Here is a 16,523-nt window from a genome sequence, read left to right as displayed (position 1 = left end):
CAAGAAGTACATGTTCAAGAGATGGGTTACATTTTCTTCAATGTATTTCCCCATGCACTAATTTTACTGCTACTTTCCTGAGGAAGGAAAAAAAACCCAAACAAAACCAAACAAACAACAGAGCCTGTCCTACTGTTCTAAGATTGCAGACTCATTTTGGACCATTTTGATGTATCTAACATTAGCAAAATCTACAACTGACTACCTGGACTGCCAGAATTCACAGGCTGCCCTACTTGAATGTGTAAACCAGAGATAGATTTAAGTAGTACAGTGAGGTTTCATCTGGGACTACGAGCAGTTAGAGACAGAACTTTGTTTTCAAACTGATTATCTTTCTCTAGACTATTTACAAGACTGTAACTACTGATCTTTTCAAAGAGGTTTTGGTTAAAAAAAAATATCATATATAAGAGGGGTCTTGGGGCAGTTTCATAGATAACTGAACAAGATAGAGGCTAAAATACACTCACATTTGGTCTTGCTACTAAAAGGAAGGCTTAGGGATGGATATGCAGTCATGCATGCATGCTAACTATATATGTGTGTTAGGAAATGCACAAGCTATACTCTAAAAGAGAAAGCATAACTTTAATCAGTTAGAAATATTACACATTTACAAAAAAACAGTAGTTATTTCTAAGTAGCAGTATTTCAAGTTGTCATTACCCTCTGCATTTGTGCTGTTACTTGCGGTTCCATCTTTAAGTCCACTCTGATTTGTTACTGTAACAAGTTAACAGTACTCATCTTACTAATGTTCCCAGGAGAGAAATGATTTTATTATAAAGAAAAATAAAATTTAGTTGTTCCACAGTTGTCTTGTAACAGATGTTTGTAATCATGTTTAATACATAGCAAGGAGGAAGTGCAAGCAAAGCCTTTCCTAAGAAAATGTAAATGTATTGGTTAATTTTTTTAACGTATTTGTGCCCATATAACAAAGGAAATTCATAAAAAACATTTCTTTACACTTAAAACAAGTTCTGCTGCTGAACACAAGAAAGACTCATTCTTTCAGAAGGCACCATACCAGAGCTTCAGAAAGTTTCATCTTCACCTTCTTGGCAATTACAGACTTTCAGCCTTCTTTTTATAACTGTCTAGAATTCCTGTCAAGGTTGACAACAGATCTTCAGACATGAATTCCTTATGGTCTTTCTCAATTTTCACATTCTGTTCCTCAAGATATTTCTAGAAGAGTTATAGAAAGTTTATTAGATCATGGTCTCTATTGAACTGGTTCTGCTAAAGCATTTTAAGCAGTCATTGCACAGGTTAAGTGATTTCAGTTAAACACTTAACTGAAAGTTGTCTGCTAGAAGCAGATTAAACATGACAGGATGTTACTGCTGAAATTTAATGATCAGTTTTGATTATTTGTGCCAAAGGTTTTGTGAACAAATTTATTTAACTAGAATCCACAGACTCAGTGGAGCAGCTCTAAAATAACTGTTACTCTATTGGAAAGAGTAAGTTCCAATTTCTGTGCATTTAGCTGCAGTTGCAGATGTTTCTAGAAAGAATTAATTAGGAATACCAAGTTTTAGCTTACCTCTGTAGATAGTACATGACTAGCAATGATTTCCAAAAGACGATGCAAGTTATCACCGGCTTTCCTTCTCTCTTCTGTTTTTGTCTGCAGAACAACTTGATACCTGAAAAGTAAAGACACTCGAAGTCACGTCCATAATTATTAAATTCCTGACATCTAAAACAATCACTTCAACTCTGATATATTGTCATCATTAGCCATAACTTTTTTCTTTAGTCTCAACTTGAACCGATATAGATTTATTTATTAATACCCAAGTTAGAAGAAAAAGGACCATATTGTGCTAACCAGTAAGAAACAAAGTGCCTTAGAGTCAGAATAGAGTCAGAACAGTTTTTCCAGACTGTAGGCCTGTAAAGATGTAGCTGTCACATAAGTTTAGAAACAAACTGATTTCTTTACTACAACCATATATATGGAAAAAAAAAAAATTACATGGGTATCAGGAGTTCTGATACAGCAGAGAAATATTCTAGCAAAACAGTAAATGTGGAGGAGAAAAATCTTTCAACTGTGAATTTGTGAAGTTAATATACTGAAATGGATACCAGCTCAGCAAGGAATTTTATGCTAGGATTCAAGAAAATGTCTTTATCCTTAGAACACATAAATCCCAAAATAAACTACACAAACAACTAGAAGTTATGGGCCTTACTTTCGTTGCAGATCATGCAATTCATCTGTGGCTTCACTGAGACCTTCATTGACACCGCTCTCAAGTAATTGCTTATGCTTCTCTAACAATTCCAGTTCACTTGCACATTTTTGCTCTTCCTCTTCTGCCTCCTGTAAACATAAGAGAAAAAAATAAATAAATTGCATAAATCAGGAATAATTAGGATTTTTTCCCTCATTTCTATTACCCAATTACATTCTGATAATTGAATTCAGAATTCAAACAAGTAACTCCAAACTCAGAACTGAGAAAAGAACACAAGGACATCCCCCAAACCTAAAGTTTCAGGTATAAACTAAATTGATCATCCTCAGCCACCTAAGCAGACATTAGCAATGAAATAACCCTGTTTTGTGGTTATCGCTCCCAAATTTGATTTAGAAGAGCAGTTATGTGAAACAATAGATTAATTCAAAAAGCATTTTTCTCCTGGGCACCACAGCCTCACCAAAGCCATACTGATAGTTGGGAGCTACTGAAGCAGCCATTTAGGACAGGGTCCACTCCCCCACTCCCTCACCGGGGGGGGGGGGGGGGGGGGAGAAATCAAGAAAGCAACAGTTTTATATTATTACAACACTTAGTGTGCTTTTAGTCAAATAATTTCTTCCTTACTTTTTAATGTGATTAAACATGTTTACTAAAACCTGTATTTATTATATATGAGCTGAATAGACAAGGCAGATTCTGTTAACTCTAAAATCTCCTTCTGAATAGACAAGGCAGATTCTGTTAACTCTAAAATCTCCTTCAAGCACATGCTTTGAGAAATCCTGAGGTCAGGAGATGATTGCCACTAGTTTTATTACTGGACATAGTAGCTCATGACTTACAGAATCTGCCGAAGTATGATGCCAGATTCTCTTACAAGAAAGTGAAAACTGACTCACTTAAGGTAGCACAGAAATATTTCTGAAAAGAATTAGAGAACCCTGCAAGAGGAATGCAACGAGGCAAGGCCAGAAGTCCAAACAAAAATGCAAACCTAAAAGTTATGTATAAAGATTAAGGACATCAAGGATAGATTGTCATCAACTGATAAAAAGTTCTACCTTAAGCTTCTGACGGTAAAGATCATCCAGCTTTTCAGCTTCTTCTTTTAGCATTTTCACACTGCTTTTCTTGTCTGCTACCATTACGTTCATCTAAAATGAAAACATGACTGATAAAATATAATTCAAAAAGAATTCCAGCATATAAACCCATGCCATCACAAGCAACACGTGGTAGCCAAGAAATATTTAAACTATCCTGAAACCACTATTGCTAAAAATCTTCCTCATGACAACGTGTCAGTGATGGTAAGCCACACAACAGAGTGGAACAGGCAACTTATTAAAACAAAATCTTTCCAATGTTTAAGGTCAAATACATGTAAACTGCATAATCTTCAATGCAGGGAATATATATTATTTAAAGCAACAGAAGGAGACCCTAAGTCTCACAGAAACTTTTAGGTTCCACTATAATTAAAGCAATCTTCTCACAGCACCCCCCTTCCATCCCCCCAAAAAATCCACCCCTACCCAACAACAACAAAACCAATCAAAACAAAAACCAGCCCACCATACCACACTTCACCCATGCAAAAGGCCAAATGAGAACAGCAGGTGACATTACAGTATCTTAGTCCTAATCTTCATTAACCAACAGACCTGTTCCAAAGTATCTTCCAAAGCCATTTTCTGCTGAGTAGCTTTCCTAATTTCTTCCTCAGTCTGGTTTATGATCTCCATAAGGGGACCCTGTAATACACATACAAGATATGGTTAATGCAGTTTTTTAGTTTGAACTAAGATGTACCTCAGTATATCTCTTCCCTCTCCTTTTTTTATTTAGGCTGCTACACCCTTCAACAGCAATTTTCCTTCCTATATTATAATGCAATAATGGCAATGCATCACAAGCTTTTTCAATTAAGTTTCATTGAGAGGTTAAGAGACCTTTCCAGCATTTCCAAAGAAATTTTTTTTTTTATGAGCTGTAACAGAAACATTTAGTGTTGGGTCTACTCACCTTGATCTGAGTTCTGTATTTGACTAGGCAACTTGGTCCTGCATCAGGATTAAACTGAATCTCAAAGTCATGGCCTTTGGAATTCTCAGCACTTACTGGAATTAATTTCAGCTTTCGAGCCAGTTTATGGTACTCTGCCAGTTGCATTTCGATCTATTCAGAGGAGAAAAGGGCAAAAATAATACAGAAAATATAAATGAAAAGCTTTGCAAAAATTATACATATAGAGCTTTAAACAGGTGTCTGAGCTGCTGTGTAGAAACATGACTCCATGTCATGCCACAGTATGCAAAAGCTGTATGTACTGACAGTCCAGCAGTTTGCACTGCTTGGATTAAGTGCTGTTTTATGATTGTTTCAGAATTTGCTCTTGAAGGTTTCCAGTGTATATGGGTATGACTGAATGGTTTCACCTGTGTTTTTTCCCCTACTCATCTGCTGTTTTTTTTCCTGCCTCAGCTTTGAGGATTAGTTAACAAGGAAGGAAAACCATGCTTGACAATAATACAAATAACTAAAACTGATCAGTCATCATGTTGATATGCTTTCCTTGTTAGTTTTGACAGGAAAGGCCACATATCCTAATAACACTTGAGCACACCGCTAGCCAAAGCTTATTAAATGCTCTATGTTCTGATTAATGAGTACCATTTACATGAAAACACCAAAACCCAAATATTTTTTAGTTATGTGCTTCATACTTGGTATCACTAAGTTAAATTCTTCATACTGAGCAAGTGTTTGATAAAAGTTAACCCTGCCAAATGCAAGTTCTTTAGTTCTCCATCTAGCAAAGCAGAAGCTTTTAAATCCCACCACTTACAGGCCCATATCTTTTCATCTGTTTGAGGGAACTGAATTTGTCCCTTAAAATCTATTAGACCTTCCATATAAGGGATCAATCTGGTCCTAAATGCATGCGGATACTGATTTAAAGCTCTAATTTTGCATTACTTCCTTGGCCTGAAATTTTAATATTAGCCTGAAACTGCTAATGTTATAAAAGTTCTTGATGCCTTAACAGTGAGACCTGACAGTGGTGCATATTCTAGCATCGTTACGATGCAGGCAAAAAAAAAAAAAAAAAAAGGAAAGAATACAGTTCCATTATGCTCAAAACAGAAACGGGGGGAACACAACAAAACAAACACTTCGTGTTTTTTCAGCAAGATTGTAAAGAGAAGCCATTCTTGTCACTTTAGGCTATTAAGACATATCTATGCTGCTGTTAAGATTACTTAGGAAAGATGTTAGCAATAGTCCAAGTCCTAGGTTTAAGCTTGTATGATGAAAACTGATAACCACCTCTCAGTGTAATAGGGTTTTCACATACCGCCTCTTTACTCCTAGCATATTTCAGCTCTTCATTCCACAGCTGATGTTCTTCTGCCTCTACTTCCTTAGTCAGCTTGTTAATGGTTTGCTGCAACTCATTTCTCTCATGATTTATTCTCTCAATGTCCGCAACTGAGTACTTTTGGTTATCAAAGATGTGCTGGAGCCGGGCATTCTCCTGCTTCATTGCTTCTACTTCCATTTCTAAGTTTACAAAACATTTGTTAAATGTATGTAAAATACCAGCCTATATAGTTAAACTTCATCTCTGTGTATTTTTATTAGTAAATAACCGTATGTCATTACTCCAATGTACAAGCAGCTATCAGCCAAAAAACAGTCTCTACTAGCAATCCATTTTGCAAAGTTATTTGTGCCATCTTCACACACTAAGTATCTCTCTGTTCTGACACTGAGATTTAGAATTATTTTAAACCTATTTCTAGCTTCACTATTGAATTTGTGACCAAAACCTTCTTACCTGCTGTCTCAACTTCCTCATTCACACCTTCCTTTTTTTGATCAAGGATGGCTATATGAGATTCCAGATTAGCTAAGTAAGCCTGGTATTTCTGGACATCTGATTGAAGAGATGCTTTCACATTTCGTAGCGATACTCTACGATCCTAGTAAACGGATTGAAAGAACAGCCATTATTATTTTAATCTAAAATAATGATCTTGCTTTCCAGACAAGACAATAAGTTAATTGGTCAACTTCAATAGTATAAACATAAAATTAAAGAACTTTAATAAATTTTACCTGTGACAGCAGAGTCAAGTTAAGCATCTTTAAACAATAAAAAGGTTTGAAAATATGGTTTGTACCTTAGTTCCTATGTTTAGTCTTTGATTTGCATCAGGCATTGCATTAATAAATTTCTTACTACAGGTAATTCACAGCTTAAGTATAATAATACACAAAGGGCAGAAATCCACAGGAAGCTAGGAACACAAGCAGCACTTTTTGCACAGTAGCCAGGAGTCTCAATTAGCCAGCTGCACAGCCACTACAGCATTTTTGAACTCCTGATGTATTAAAAAGCAGAATCCAACTTTTCAAACAAGAAATTTTCCCTAAAATATATTGTTACTGTTGAGTCAATGGAATTGTTAAAGATCACTCAGTTCCAACCCCTGCCATGAGCAGGAACACCTTCCACTAGAACAGGGTGCTCAAAGCCCCGCCCAACCTCGCCTTGAACACTGCCAGGGACAGGGCAGCCATGGCTTCTCTGGGTACCTGTTCCGGTACCTCTCCAAACCCATAGTGAAGAGTTTCTTGCTAATATCTCATCTAAATCTACCCTCTTTCAGTCTGAGGCCACTACCTTTTGTCGTATTACTACTTGCTCTTATAAAAAGTTCTTCTGACCCCTAAGGAGCTCTCATACCAACATGTTTTGAAGAAACAATGTTGAAGTTCAGAAAAAAAAAAAAAAAAAGGTGGTTCAACTATTTTATTAACATTTCAATCAATGTAAGATTTTGTTAACTGAAAATACCTGCATAATATCAGTGACTGAAAATTCCACAGTAAATACCTTGTACTACAATGGTATAGAGTCTGTAATAACCCAGCCTAATTAAAATCTCTTAGAGCACTGATAATAATTTTCCATTTTTTAATATACCATCAGCATTTTTGCTTGACAACAATCAACAGTGGTCAATAACAGAAAATGCAACTCCACCATATAAACAAGTATAGACACATTTTACTAACCGGCTCATTTTCCTTTTCTTTTTCTAGTCTTGCAATCTCTTCGTGAAGCCTTTTGTTGTCAGCTGCTAAACTTTCTATCTGGAATTCATCTATATTAAATAGATCCTCTGGGGAGTTAGAAAAGAGGATGGAAGTTACAAGTTAATGTCACTGAAAATCATCACCTGAGTATCTGTGCTTTAGCTTCAGCTCAGTAAATACCTATTATCTGGACAATTATTTTAAGGAAACAAAACCACCAACAAACAAACCCAACCGAAGCAACTAACAAAGCCATCAGAAAAACCACACAGGCTTCCATTACAAAGCAAATAGGCAAAAACCCCCAAAAAACAAGATACAAAGTGAGGACTGAAAAACTTATTTCTTAAGAGGTCAAAATCGCTCATGTGAGATCAGTTTCCAAACTGTCATATAGCCCACAGTACAAGATAGTGTTTGTTAGGCAAGTTCCATCTATTCCAGGTTTAGAAGGTAGGCTGATTTGTATACTCCTTTCTCATTCACATACTTCCTTGCCTCTTGAGACATCTTTTTCCCTTACTTCTTTCAGTGTTTGCTAAACAATGCCATGTTTACTTTTTCCTACTAATATCTAGCAACAATCTGGTAGCTTGTAATCTCTCCAACTGATGACTACAGCTTGCAATAGAAGTGTCCTTAGTCTGGCTTTTCATAGTAGGCCACAAAGCAAGAACTACTTTTCCTCCTTGTTCTCATATTCTGTTTTCATTTCTGTAGGTGATGAAATGAATAAGTAAAAAAAAATTAATACTTTTCCATCTCCCTGAAGATAAGCATGGCTGCATGGTGGATCATACACGGGAACCTTAACAACAGAGTTTGGAACACTTACAAGCTGTTCTCAGGCTTTTAGAAGCTGAACTTCCTTACTCATCAAATGTGCACCTTCTGGTAATATTTTTCTTTTTTAACTGTTAATTTTGTCAGATAAACAAGAACATCTGCATAGATGGTATTTGTATCTGAAGAACTCTATACTGCTTTGCTGTCACAAAGCCATGAAAACAACAGGATTGTACAGGTATAGCTGATAGTAGAGCATGACCCATCTGTCCAAAATAGTAAAAACGCATTAAAAAAAAATTGAGTCAGAGTACTTCGGAATTTTGGCTTCCCCTCCTTCAGATTATTTTCACTTGCAGCAGTTTTGCTCACTTTACAAGGAGGAAAGAAACCAGTAACACAAACACTTCATTAAAACTTACTTAATTTTGACTGCACTTCTGCATCCAATTCTTCAAAAGTATCTCCCCCCTTCATGAATTGCTCGTAGCACTTCACACAATAATCCATAAAAACCTGAAAACAGTTTAAAAAGTTTTCATTTCAACAATTCAGAGGGCTGTAAAATATCTATGTAGTCTAAATCTACTCAACCAATGGGACTGAACTGACATCAAAAATACCTTTCACTGGTTTGACTGCACTTCCGTTAAGGGAAAAAAAAAAAAAACCAACAAAAAAACAAAAAAACCCCCAAAACCTCAACATTTTTCCCTCCCTTAAAACATAGAATGTCAACAGATTATATCCTGGCAGGAGGCAACATCTAGAATTCACATTAAGAAAGGTCTGGAAATACTCGATACATTTTTCTGCAGTACCTAACAATAACAGTAGATACAACATTTAAGAATTTATTATCTTGAAGCACATGATGCTTTCATGCTCGTTTAGGAAAATGGTAGGTCTGTTTAACAAACCTAAATATGACCACTATACTTGAGATATGCAGATGTCAAGAGTACTGATCTAGAATTAAAGAAAGGTTATGCGAGAATTTACTTGAGACTTTAAATTACAGATCTTTCAGAAGCAATTACAACAGTATTGTAAATTTTGTTTCAACATATGTGCATATGTATCGGGGTATAAGCACACATTTAGTTTTAAATCATTTTTACTTGTCAACTTTTAGATTTGTAACCTTAGTCCAAAATTACAATTTGATTTTTTGGCACATCGTATAATCCCTTCCAAACATCTGTTGTGGGCTGACCCAGAGTTAAATCTGAGTAGTACTAATAATCTATGATAAATCTGACAGAAAGCAAGCTGATAGATTTTTAAGTGCCTGAATTACATTGCCACCTTATTCTGTGGCTCGAAAATTAAATATTACAACCGATTTTTAAATGGTGAACTGAGTAGGTATCTGCAAGAACCACCAAATTTATGATGAAGTCACTGTCTTTACACTGTTAAACTACTTGATCAGGCTTTTTATATGACGATAGTATACTTCCTAGAGAACTCTGTGAATATAAATCAGAACAGAATGTATAAATTCAGATAAAACTGTTGTCTCATATTTGTGTTGTTACAGCATATGGAAAAATTCAGTTGAACAGCTCTGATAACCATGGTACCTTACTATGTACAATTCCATCATCTGTCTCCCCTCCCCTGTTCTGTCCGTCATCAAATGATGGCGCATTTTCCCTCACGGCAGCATACAGCTGAAAGGCACAGGTGCATACAAAGAGCAAGTGTGAAGATTTCCATTAGTTTTCATATTAGTTTCATGTTCATGATAAGAAGCAGAGTAACACTGGATTAGGATTTCAGCAAGTGGGTGTAAAGATGCTGCTTCAGAATGTGACCAATCACATCAGGGTATAAACCTGTGTTTAGTTGACTTAAAAGGCGAAGAGACATTAACTCCAAATTCAACACTGACAAATTGCCTTACTAAGCCAAATGTATCTTTTCAGCATAAAAGATGGTATTTTTACGTGTGACCAATTCAGCAGTGAACTTGTCACAGATTCCAAATTTTGCTCAGACCTGAGCTGGCAGCAGCAGAGTTAACACTTTAGAAAACAAAAAACCTGCTCCCAAACAAACCTACCCCATTCTGTAAAATGATCGCACAACACTTGAATAATTGCTATTGAAAATTCCATCTTTAGATTTCAAATGTAGGAGAAGATGGCAGATCTCACAAGATGATAAGCACTGAAGATGCACGAATACACCCACTACGTTTTCACATTTTTATATGTAAGTTATCAACTCCTTCCACCTCTCTCATACACAAATTTATCCATTGCACACAGTTAAAAAACACTGTAACTTAACATTAAAAACTCAATACTAAAAGTAAGGCTAAGGACTAGCTCCCAGACAGCAGGTAAGAACATCTACTTTTTTTTCTTTATATAAATATCAAAGAAATATTTAGAAAGCATTTAAGAGATCTGTATTGAAACAAACATTCCAGCCCCAAATGTGGAAACATTTGACTTAAAAAGGACAAATGTTACCTTGACGCAATCAATTAACCACACCAAAGCTGCCACAATCTGAGGCCACGTGTGCGGTGCTCCCACTGTGTACATGGAGCTTTTTGACAAAGCAAAGGGGTACCTACAAGGCCAAAGAAAATACATTTTTTATAGCTGTGGCAAACAGTGATAAACAAGTAGACATGAAAACAACAACTTACATGTAGATCAATGCACAGATGAAGAACAAACTCAACTGTACTTTATACTGTACATCAAAGGAGGTAAGCCAAGTTCTTACAACACTATTTTATTCAATTACCATGGGTTTATTTTGTAATTCAAAGAATATTTCAAGTTGGAAGTGACCCATAAGAATTGAGTCCAACTCCCTGCTCCTTGCAGGACTACTAAAACTAAACCATATGACTAAGCATTTTCCAGATGCTCCTTGAAATCTGACAGTGTTGGTGTTGTGACCACTTTCCTGGAGAGCCTGTTCCAGTAAGTGACAGTCCCCTTGGTGAAAAGTCTATTTCTAATTTCCCATCTGAACCTCCCCTGACACAGCTTCATTCCATTTCCTTGTGTTTTACTGCTGGTCACCAGAAGGGAGATCAGCACCTCACCCTCTGCTGCCCTTCTTGGGGAAGCTGTAGACTGCAATGGTCATCCCTCAGCCTTCTCTTCTCCAGGCTAAACAGGCTAAGTGACCTCAGCTGCTCCTCATAAGTCTTGCCCTCAAGGTCTTTCACCATCTTGGCCACCCTCCTCTGGACACACTTTAATAGTTTGATGCCTTTCTTATATTGAGGTACCCAAAACTGCACACAATATTAAAGGCAGGGCAGTGTGGGACAATCACCTCCCTCTACTGGCTCACTATCGAGGAAATGATTGAAAAAAAATGGACTTTTGCATATTTAAAGATTAGGAACAATTAAGGCCTCATACAAAAGCAATGTAAACTATTCCTTCACACAGTCCTTAGTCCCTTCATACACTCCTTAGCCTCTCTTACAGAGGAGGGCTGGACACTGCAGTACTAAGGAAGAAGGAGTGGGTAACCTGTAAGCATGAGGTGATTCATGATGAGACAAAGACCTCAAAGGAAAGGCAAACATGAGGGAGGAAGTAATAGTCAATAGATGATGTTTAGACTTCCAAAATAGGTGTGCAAGCCTGGAAGATTTATTAACATATGAAAACAAATTGATACACAGGAGTCCTGTTGTTAGAGGGCAAGATTCTTGCTTCTGGGGTCTAAGGCACTTTGAAAACAAAACAGCTGTTTATCAGCTTAATGTCATGCAATTACAGAAATAAATTTTAGAACAGTTGCATATCAAAGTATTAACATGCTAAAAACATGCAACATGCTAATTACAGAGATGATCTCAATCTTCTGTTTGTTAAGGAGCACAGAAGTGCAGACTTTATTCTGTCTTTAGACTGACTGCTGCCCAAAATTGTTTTAAGAACATAGAACAGGAAGCTACCGATAAACTGATAGTTATAAATAAGTGCTCACAAGCCATTCAGGCTAAGAATCTTTAAAAATTAATTACTTAAGTCTGTTTTCTAGCTTTCAAAAGAAAACTTAAAGTGAGGTCTCAAAACAAGTCTTTTCATGGAGGATTACACTCTTGGCGCAGCAGAGTGGAGCCTCTTGAGAACCTCCTTTTCAACATCTCAGCTAGGTCAGCAGTTTCAAATGTTATAGGTTAAACCCAGATTTTATTAAAATACCAAGAAGTGAACAGAACAGATTTATACCTATATCTAAGGAGTCCTGGTGCTTTGACACCATCATGGGCTTGAATTTACACTAGCAAATTACACTTCACTTGTTTTAATAAGACCTAAAAATTCACCATGATCAACAAATAGAGGATTTTCTTTCTTGGAAAGTGTTGGTGCATTACTGATTCCAAACACTTATTGAATGAGATTACAACATCCAGCTACTTAGTGTTTTTTTTACCTCAGTGGTCATTTTTATTATTTCTACTCTCTGCTTCAAAAGCGTACAGAGAAATTACAGGAAAAGTTATTTTTAACTAATCAAACATTCTGAAACTGGTAGTGTTTGTTTTGTTTTTTTTTTTTAGTTCTTTGATTTTAACAGAATTAACCAGAACAGTCTGTTAAAAAGCTTTTCATAGCATCATAGACTGGTTTGGGTTGGAAAGGACCTTGAGGCTCATCTAATTCCAACCCCCTTGCAATAGGCAGGAACACTTTCCACTAGAGCAGGTTGCTCAAAGCCCCATACAACCTGGCCTTGAACCCTTCAAGAGAGTAGAAGATTTGTGTCTGTCTTTCAAAGTTTAAAAGAAATAAAGACAAATAATTAGATTTTACATTTCAAAGCAAGCTTCCAGCAACCTGAAGTTCTGCATGTTCAAATACAAAACATATAGTAAAGTGAGAATCAGAGAATCAGTTACTCCAGAGAGTAAATTTGGAGCTAAACAAAAATTAAACAAAGTAATCACAACATTGTAGTTTCAGAAGAATAATGAGGCCTATGCATTCTCCCCAGCTATCATGCAGAATTCTTAGCTTTTAATTTTCTAGCTGTGTCATATCTATTCAGCATAACAGACTAATAATAATAATCTTACCCAAGCTCTTTAAAAACTTTGGGAACCTCCTCTTCAAATTTGGAGTCAGGCAATTCATAAGAAGGGCAAAGAAATCCATAGACAAAAGTGAAGATTTTTAAAAAGTCCTTAACGGATGGAGACTGTAATGATTTCATGGAAACATTATGGGCATAACCATTTTCAGCAAGAAACTGAAAGAAACATGGCATATTAGTCACTAAAAAACTAAAGTTGAAACCATGAAAAATAAATATTCTGATTAGCATCTTTTACGCCTAACAACATACATTTAGAATAAGTTTAAAAGTTACCTCACAAAGCTGCTTGATACATTGTTGGATGAATGCCTTGTCATGAAGTGGCCTGGGATCCTTGATCTTTTCTGTACCAAACACACCATACTGACTGTTGCGTGAGCCTCCAACCCCACTAGTTCTAAGAACAAAAAATAGATACAGTTCTTGTGACAATACAAATAAAGAAGGACTCCCTAAGTACTTAAGTCACTCCAATTGCTATTTTTATGTTTCTTTTGCATCTGTTATATAAAGGGATGCCTGAAAGTTTCTCCCTGTGATGACTGGAAAAACAACAGGAACCTGGAATCAATGCTGCACACATTCAACAGAGGTATTACTGCATCCTAGGTGAATATTTTCTTCAGTTTATTGAACAAAATATAAAGACTAAAGCATTTAAGGAATATTTAAAAGGAGTAGTTCCCTGCAACAGCAGTGTCCTACGAAAGAAGATCCTTGCAAGACACCAGAACACAGAAAACCATAAACTAAGCTGAAAGATTATAGACTTTGGAAGGTTTGCATCTCAGAAACTAGGAGAACCTAAAGCAGAGTGTACTGAAGACACTGTTCTTCCTTAAACAGTCAAATGTATGGATGATCTCTTAAGGTCTCCAATGCTTATCATTCCCAAGAGGAAAAACAGCTCTCAGAGCAATTCCTACTCCACAACATCATTGTTTAGTGATCAAAGAATGGAGGATGGCAGACCTGAAGAGTTGCTGGCCTAAGGTCCATTACTCGCTGTAATGAAAAGCAATCAAGAGAGAAAGAATACAAAATGGTGTGGGAGTGTTATTGTTTTAATTTACACTACAGAGATCTAAAGCTCCTAATACCTCTTGCCAAAAAAGCTGACTTTCCTTTCCGAAGTTCCAGGTGTAGGTTTGCTCATGCTCAGCTTCCCAAACATACCTCTGTCCTTCCTGAGGAATAGGGAGAAGGAGTCAAGTGAATATTTCTACCATTTCACCTTTTGCTCATGTAAGAAAACTATAAACACATGCATATAAGCCTAAGCATCTTCAGCATATCAGCATCTCAGAAAAGCCAACTGATTGTAATGCATTATTTGTCAATAAATCATGACTTCTTCTGCAAGATATGCAAGTACACATTTCATACACATGCCCTCCCCCTCAGTACCTCTAAAGAAATATATATAGAAAAGTGTTACAATTTGAGATGTATCATGGGTATACAAATAGATTAAAGTTTTTTTTTTTTTTTGCAGAACTGGATCACTTGTGCAAATGTCCTTAGCTGCAGAAAGTTTTCTTTTTGCTGTTCATGTTTTTTTTCAGCTGCTACTTCGACACCGAAACACACTACAGTAAATCTCTTTAGACTTAGTTTTATATCCCTATTCTTAGCAAGATAAGCAACACTTACATCTGAGGTGTTTGAAGACCCATCTTGTTGCTGTCCTGCACTCGCAGTGCCATCATAGACTGCCGACCAGCACTGCCAGCAATACTTGAGCTTCGTCTCATTGTGATTAAACTGTAAATCAAAACCTATCAGTAATAGAAAATGCAGGATCCAAGAATATTTACTTTTTTAATCATCACAATGACTTTAGAAAGGAGCAAAACAAACAAATAGAACTGTACCTTGGACCAACTAGTGTTGACAGTTTAAAAAAATATTAGGTTCTCCTAAAAAAAATATAAATTAACGCACACACAAAAAGTGTGTATCTCTCTCCAGAACTGCATAGCAGCAGCCACAGCCTTTCAAATTAGCTATTTTATTGATAAAAGTGCCAGTGCTGGTTGAAAACCTACTGTTTTTTTGCCTTTACTCATCTGTAGTAACTTCTAGCCTACAAGTTCCAAAAGCAAAATGGCTTAAGAAGTTTTTCAGTCTAATCAGCTGGGAGGAAAGCCATGTTAAAATGACGACTGTTCCTAACATGTCATTTATTCCTTAGACCCTAATTCTGAGCCTGCTTACTGATTTTGCAAAATGATCTCACGATATCATAGCACAATGACTAGAAAGCCTATTCTAAAATAACATTACAGAATCATAGAATGGGTTGGGCTGGAAAGGACCTTAAGATCATCCCGTTCCAACCCCCCTGCCATGAACAGGGACACCTCCCACTAGACCACGTTGCTCAAGGCTCTGTCCAACCTGGCCTTGAACACTTCCAGGGATAGAGCATTATGGCTATCTTCAGACTACCCACACAAAATAGAAATCAAACTGGAAGCCTTGAACTGTCCCCAGAGTGGCATTAAGCGGAATTTTGAGGTAGAGTTAATTTTGAAAAAAAATGCCAACTTTTGCCCTCTACAGAGTATCTAGTTTGGTATGGGCTCAAGTGATTGAATTATAAGTAATAAAAAAAAAAAGCCTTCATTACAAACATTACCCGAACACATTATCAATATAAATTGTGTTTACACAATCACATTTCTAGTTCCACTTCTAGTTCTCAATCCATGACAGTTTAGCTTAGGCCCACTTCACAGGGTGGCTTACCCACGACCTCATACAAGAATCTACAATTCCTTTACCAGGGACGCAAAGCAGACAGTAAATTGTCTTCACAAACATACCAAATGGCTGGTTTAAGAGCAGTTTGCTAGTCCACACGTCAGCAGACAAAAAGGAAGGAGCACGGCAGAACTGGACCCAACTGCTTCCACTTGCATTAACAGCGCGTTAAATCCGGATCAAAGGCAAACAGAGAAGCTAGCGGCGTTTACACGCCAGCACCCCGACACTCGCCGCAGCCGGGACCAGCCTCCCCAAAGCCCCGGCTTTCTCCCAGTGCGCGGCGCGGCCCTATTCTCCTCGGTGAGGAAGGCCTGCGCCACAGAGAATCCCGTCACAGCAACCCGACCGTTACGGCGAGCGGCGCCTAAGGCATCCCCTCGATTTCAAATGTGCCCGCTGACGACGTCACTTAGAGCGCCGCAGCGCTATGTCATAGAGGAGCGACGAAGAAGGGTGACGGGTGAAAAGACATGGAGAGTGGTGTGTCACTTCCGTTTGACTGGCCTCTCACACACAAATGACGGATTCCCTCGGAAGCTCCTAGGGGAA

The 16,523-nt window shown here is 37.2% G+C and overlaps 1 protein-coding gene across 1 annotated transcript; it reads right to left on the bottom strand.

The window, feature by feature from the left end:
- Positions 1-244: 244 nt before the first annotated feature.
- On the bottom strand, positions 245-16,257 carry NDC80 (NDC80 kinetochore complex component). The gene is made up of 17 exons (XM_061448679.1): positions 16,034-16,257; positions 14,859-14,969; positions 14,306-14,392; positions 13,479-13,602; positions 13,186-13,358; positions 10,598-10,700; positions 9,701-9,790; positions 8,537-8,630; positions 7,308-7,414; positions 6,064-6,208; positions 5,581-5,786; positions 4,248-4,400; positions 3,887-3,976; positions 3,284-3,376; positions 2,211-2,341; positions 1,556-1,658; positions 245-1,194 (listed from the first exon to the last, which is right to left on the bottom strand). Exons 2-17 carry the CDS (start codon positions 14,957-14,959, stop codon positions 1,072-1,074), a joined length of 1,923 nt encoding a protein of 640 aa, XP_061304663.1. The 5' UTR covers positions 14,960-14,969; positions 16,034-16,257; the 3' UTR covers positions 245-1,071.
- Between the last annotated feature and the right edge of the window lie 266 nt (positions 16,258-16,523).

Source organism: Pezoporus flaviventris, unplaced genomic scaffold, assembly GCF_033815535.1.
Source record: "Pezoporus flaviventris isolate CSIRO_AGI_PZ_B2104156 unplaced genomic scaffold, CSIRO_AGI_Pfla_v1 ptg000007l, whole genome shotgun sequence".
NCBI lineage: Eukaryota > Metazoa > Chordata > Aves > Psittaciformes > Psittacidae > Pezoporus > Pezoporus flaviventris.
This window is presented reverse-complemented; position numbering and strand designations above follow the sequence as displayed.